General features: G+C 43.2%; 2 protein-coding genes across 2 annotated transcripts; both read left to right on the top strand.

Annotated features, from left to right (window-relative positions):
- Window positions 1-1,807: 1,807 nt before the first annotated feature.
- MELLADRAFT_114191 (uncharacterized protein) lies at window positions 1,808-3,337 on the top strand (the record flags this gene model as incomplete). Its single annotated transcript, XM_007419033.1, has 3 exons — window positions 1,808-2,297; window positions 2,358-2,698; window positions 2,741-3,337. Coding segments are annotated over 3 exons (1,428 nt in total), but the record flags the coding sequence as incomplete, so codon positions are not given.
- A 584-nt stretch (window positions 3,338-3,921) lies between these two features.
- Window positions 3,922-5,271, top strand: MELLADRAFT_84811 (uncharacterized protein; the record flags this gene model as incomplete). Its single annotated transcript, XM_007419034.1, has 3 exons — window positions 3,922-4,179; window positions 4,247-5,031; window positions 5,112-5,271. 3 exons carry the CDS (start codon window positions 3,922-3,924, stop codon window positions 5,269-5,271), a joined length of 1,203 nt encoding a protein of 400 aa, XP_007419096.1.
- Window positions 5,272-6,528: the final 1,257 nt, after the last annotated feature.

Here is a 6,528-nt window from a genome sequence, read left to right as displayed (position 1 = left end):
TTGGCTTCCTTATGGTTAATTAAAGCTGACTTGATGTAATATAATATAATTTGATTGTTGATAATGATTACAAGAGAAATTGATTTAATTATAAGTTGATTTTAATTTGTCAAGCCCGGGCAGAGTCACCAATATGTAGAACTTATAACCCAACAAGGGTTATACAGAGCTGGAAGAGGATAATCCACTAATAAAATGACTAGTAGAAGTTGTCTAAGGACTGCTCTTCTAAAACAACACAATCAGAAAGAGCTCTGTTGTATTGAGTACTGATAAGGCACCAGAGAAATATATCTTCACACGTAATTTAACTTCAAAAGCACACTTTGTATTACTATCAACACTGCTATAGTGTTATTCCCAATTGATAACTAAAAGAAATAAGCAATATCTGATTTGATATTATTCCCAATAAGTCTTTATGACTATAAAACTAAAGTAAATTTCTCTTTATAATTGTAATAAAGGGCGTATTTAAGTGACCAGGTACTATTAAAATAAGTTTATAATGATAAACAAAATAATAATGGCGTAAATGATAAAGAAAAAAAGGGGAACAACAGTCCCAAAACCCTCTCAAAGTATATATAACAATGTACTAGAACTTTTACAATGGTCAACAGCCTCAAAACCAATCAAATCCGCCCAAAATTCCCTAAAAACCCTATGATGACGCAATGTAATGATTTTGTTACTAATAAATGATGTAATTTTCACAGCTAAAAGTGATCAATGACGCAATAATATGATGTACAGCACTTCTTATGATGAATACAGGTGATTTTTTCCTTGTAAACTAGCTGAAAACCAATTTTTGAGATTACGAATTTTTTCAGATGTGCTCCAATTTTTGATTACTAAAGTGCATCTTGTAGCCCACGTGTTACTGATCATTTCTGACACCTACATGACCTACTTCTGATGAGTGATGAGTAAGATATTGAGTTGTGAAGTTAAAGTTTTTAGTGTTACATGTGACTTGTGACTGTAAATTCGAGATTCACACCAATTCTTTATTTGCCTTATAACTTTTTACACACACCTCCATTACTAATGCTTTAAAGTTTGTACATTATGTAATCCACTCTTCTGCGTTGAATGAGCCATCTACCAACCTATTCTGACGTCATTTGACATATGTAATTAGCTGAAAACCTCCATTTTCCACGAATTTCACCCATTTTCTTCACTTTTCACAGCTACTACTCTCTTTTTCTTGCTTTTGTAATATGACATCATCATCTATAACCTTAAAAATCCCGAAAAATCCTCTTGGCAACTTTAAATTCCATCACTACCACTATTACACAACCAAACTACACGTGTACCTCTTGTTTACCAACTTCGAAAAAGTGCCTTTTCCCTAATAACTTCTATTTCTACTTATCAACCTTGAAGATTAAAATTGTCATAGTATAATATAATGTTGTTCTTTCATATTCTAACCTCATAATACCCATAACTTTATTTCTACTAACCTAAAAACCATTTTCCAACCTTTGTACCTATAATTTCGAATTTTTCTTATGTTTTTCTTTCTTTCTTTTTGTAATAAATTTGTAAGTAAACTATAATGATCTTAATATATAATGTGAAATAAAAAATGATGTAATGTTGACCTAATGACCAATACATAAGCCTACAAGAGCTTCAATTGATCAAAAACCTCCATTTCGAATTTTCTTTCCTGCTGAATCCTGCTAATAAACTGGTAAACTGGTAATTGTGAATTTTTTAATTGATCCCATAAATTGATCACCACAGCGACTGTATAACGAAAGATTACTCTGCCGGCACCGGGGGTCAGGCGTTGGACAATGTGCCTGCAGCTAACGTGCCATCCACGGTTTCCCCGGAGGCACACCCAGCTCGCGAGGATCCCACAGAGGACACCCCCACAGTCGATGTGTCGCAAACATCGGGAACCAAATCCTCACCGCCTTCGCCTCGCAAAAACCCGGCTCCGCTCCTGATCAACCCACCAGGCGGCATCCCTGCTGGTGGTGTTCCAGTTCCTGTCAACCTCGACGTTCGAACTGTCGCGCCCAAGCAGAAGCCCAGCATTTGGGCTGTCAGCGACTCAACCATCTTCGAGGTCACGCCGAAGACGGTCAAATCAAAGACCCTGAACAACACGGATGTGCCAGATGTTTATCGCGCCGCCCTCAGCCTTCTGTGGTTGAGGTCTCAAGGCACCGATCATGCGGCGTTGGATGTCTCACCCTTACCTACACCACACTTCAAAATCCTACCGAAAAGCAAACTACGTGTCCACACGTGGCTGAATAAACCTCCAAGTAAGTCTTTGTTGCAATGTTTGTAAGTCACCACAACGCTGACTGGCCCTTCATCACTAGACATGCGCCTGTTCCAATGTGACTCTGAGGCGCCGTGGTATCGACCGGACGTGTTCAACCTTCATGATGCTGAGGTTACAAAGCGGCCCTCCCCCAACGAGAAAGCTCACACGCAGTTTGTCCGAGAGATTCTTGCGGTATTCTCACACAGCTCGACCACCAAGATTGATCAGGGTGTTAAATATGTCTTGGCCGCCATTGCATGCTGCAATATGGAAAATGTCGAAATATCACCTCCCGCACCCTCTACTCTCGCTACGTGTGCTAATGTCAAGATAGAGAATGGCCTGAGGGCTGCTCATCACTACCATCAGCTTCAACTCTGCACGAGCAACTCAGTGGTGCGTGAGTGTGTGATGGCCATATGTGATTTGGTCAATAAGATTTATGGCATGCTAGAGGCTATCGCTACCCTTCGAGCCCTATTCCGCCACACCGAATTCATCTTCCAACAACCTGAACAGCAGCATGACAAGCTCGAACAGGATTATGCCAGCCTCACCAAATCAGTTGGTGTGGGTCAGGTTCCACCGGTACAATTTGGACTTCTGGTAGCCTTCCTCACATCAGGCGTGAAGGGCCTCTTAATTTTTCCCCGCGACCCTACCAGATTTGGGCTTTGCAAACTTGCCCCCTTCTTAGTTCTAGTGAGCCAGTTGCAAGCCGAACGACCAATCGAAGAACCATTCTGGAAACACACCCAACATTTTCTGCTCGAGATCATACGTGAGGCCCTTTTTCCACAAGGTTTTTATACTGCAAATGCCACACTGGATGACCCATCAAGTCAGGACGAATGGCATCCCAAAGAGTGCTCAAAGCTTGACCTTGCTCGTGCTATCCAACGAGATTTGGCTGCCTTTTGTGAGTTAAGGCCTCAACTGACGGGGGCTCCCTACCCCGATAACCCTTATGACCTACCTTTCCACCCAGTTACCACCCGGAACCAAGCCAGTATTACCCCACAAGGCGCTGAATAGTTTTTAAGATTTATGAACTTTTTTGTAATACCAAATATCTGTAGGTTTCTAAGCCAGAAATTGATTCTTCAATACCCAAAAGTGTAACTTACAAATAGTGTTGCAACCCAATTTAGGCCTTGAATAGTGTTTACGATTTTTCAATTTTCTACCTTTCAATACAAAATTCTGTAACTAGTTCTGTAGCTTTGTAAGCTGGAATTTATCCCTTCAATACCTAAAAGTGTAACTGAAAAATAGACCTGCAGCCCAGGTGTTCCCCAATGTAAGAAAGATTCCAACTGGCAACTTGACTATGAGAGTGCCTACACAGCAGCATCCTTGATCTGCTAAGAACCAGACTTTGGTTTGTGAACATAGCATTGTTATACAGCCTAAAACCAAACTCAGTACCTTAGGGTTGGGAACATAGGCTTGAAGATCCACAGCCCTAACCCTAACTTTATATACATTTTGATGACTTGAGAGCCCAAGTCATCATGTATAAATATCCTTTGCCTCACCTGAATCCCACTTCCACCATAACATTTGTGCTACAACCATATCCACACTACCCAACCATCCCATCACATAGTTCCCACAATATGCCTACAACTCTTGGATCCAATGCTACTACCCTTGGACCGCAGCATATCCTGTGCTCATGTCTGCAGCTAGGGTGTTCACAAAAGAGGATTGAGTACATGGGCAAAGTCTATGAAGGCAGATTGTTCAGTCGAACCAGATATCCAAAGCACCTTGCAGAAATCAATAGCTTATCGGAAACCACCACACCTCTGCCTGCCAACCATCCAGCCCCACAAAGGGAACCACCTGGTTTTGCTCAGTCCTCCATTTTGCCAGTATGATTGCCCACTGATTCTCCATTTGTACTTTGAATGCTCCTGACATCACCGCTGCCATTTGCAGGGTCCGGCTCCAGTTGTCCAGGTTGCTTCAACCAGTCGTGCAGTATTGCAGCCTGCGCTCCCACCAATTGGAGCTGCCACAGCTATGCGCAGCAACAAACGGGCCAGAGATACTGAAGATGACGAAAGCATGTCAGGCCCTCGCCAGCCAAAAGCTCCCCGACAAGATCATGGTCACATGCAAATCACAACTTCCACCCCACGTCGATTCTTGCAGGATCCGCTATGCATGCGTGAAATGTTCAAAGTCGCCAAAGAACACCTGTTCCATAACGTCGGGGTCAAAGCTTGTAACAAAAGCCTTGCCAAAGCTAGAGAGAGTGTCAAGGAACAAAAGCTCACACAAGATCCAACAACCAGCAACGAATTTTGGAAAGAAATTCCTCTAGGCCTTCCAACCCTTCTGAAGACACTCAAACTGGAACCATCTGTACAATCAAAAACATGTTGCCCATTCTGCTGTGCTTTGTCTTCCATTCAAGAACCTTTACCCCTCAATGCATCACCAGTTCCACTCTGTGATGTCCCACGATTTACTACAAAAGCGTCAACTACTCTACCCCGCGAACCTTGTCAATCTCCTCTCTACGAGAAACCATCAGGAACTGTTCAGAAACCCATGCGCCTCTTCTTTTATCAGTCGCTACGTTCTTGGCTTGGCAAGATGCTTCAGTATCACTACTTTGAAGAAGGCAGTGACGCACACCTCAATCGTCAGCAACCTGCCAATGATAGAATGGATGATATATGGGATGGTACATTGTGGAAAACCTTCCAGAAAGACAGGTACATCTTCACATCAAAATCTGGTCACCTTGTATTTGGATTATGGTGTGATTGGTTCAATCCTGGTGGCAAGAATGCAGCAACGAAGACTTCAGTTGGTGTCATGCTCCTCACATGTTTCAACCTACCTCCAACAATACGATACAAAAAAGAGAACATCTGCATTTATGGTATCATGCCAGGTCCATCGGAACCATCACTGTCGGAAATGAATCATTTTCTCAAACCACTAGTCACTGAAATGTCGGATTTCTGGGACAGCATCACCTTTACATCAACATCCAAGTATCCCAAAGGACGCATCCTTCGTGCCGCACTATGGCCTATTCACGGGGACGTTCCAGCAATGAAGAAGGTCACTGGAGGAACTTCACACTCGTCAACATGTTTTTGCTCTCTCTGTCTGATTGATCGTAATCTCTATCACTCTCAATCTCCAGCACCAAAGGCCGAGCTCCGAACTTCTGAGGGTGTCAAGGTGCAAGCCGTGGAATGGGAACAATCTCAAACTGCAAGTGAGCAAGCTAAACTGGCAAAGACCACAGGCGTACGATATAGTATCCTTCATGAGCTGCCATACTGGCAAGCTGTTGAATTTTTTTCTGTTGACATCATGCACAACATCTTCCTTGGTCTATACAAAGATTTTTCAACCCAATACATCCAAGTACCAGCAGCTGGCAAGGCTCTTGAAGCTGAACGAGAAAAAATGGAATTCAGTAATCGGCAATATGATGTGCAGCTCCCTCGACCGGCATCACCTAGTCCACCTGGATCTGATGATGCAGCTTCCACAAGCGGTATGCCTCCTCCTCAGCCACCCTCCCGCCATTCTTATGATACTCGATCAGCTGTATCCTCTAATCTCCATCGGGATATGGCATCTTCAGCTGGATCAGACCATACAATTAGAGGTAAAAAGAAGAATCACAATGGATCGGACCACTCTCGATCACCCACACCCCCACCTCCAGCCATCATTCCCGAGATCACTTCTTATGAACTTGATTTACTTCAACGCTGTATCAAGCATGCCAAAGGCCCTTCGTGGCTCACTCGACCTCAGAAGAACTTTGGAATGGCTAGTGCAGGCACTCCCAAAGCTGCTGAATGGCATTCATTATACAAAGTCTTTATTGTACTAGCTTGGATACCTCATTTCAAAGGTGGAGACCCTGCATCAACATCAGCTAAAATCCTAGCTAGCCTCCTTCAGCTTATTCAGATTGGCAACATTTGCACACAGCGGTCCTTTCAGCATGGTGATGGAGAAATTATTACAACCTTGGTTGAGGAACATCAAGCTACCCTAGGGGATGGATGGCCGCATAAGAAAAAAAGCCCAACTTACATTTTGCCGAACATATTGGCCAAATCTCCACACTTCTTGGGCCTCCAGCTTACACAGCCAGCTGGTCAGGTGAGCGGATCATTGGAGCCCTTGTGCAGACCTCAAAGAACGGAAATCAAAGTGTGTTTGTTCCTAATTTGTACAAG

The sequence above is a fragment of the Melampsora larici-populina genome (genome assembly GCF_000204055.1).
Source record: "Melampsora larici-populina 98AG31 unplaced genomic scaffold MELLAscaffold_121, whole genome shotgun sequence".
Classification (NCBI taxonomy): Eukaryota; Fungi; Basidiomycota; class Pucciniomycetes; order Pucciniales; family Melampsoraceae; genus Melampsora; species Melampsora laricis-populina.
This window is presented reverse-complemented; position numbering and strand designations above follow the sequence as displayed.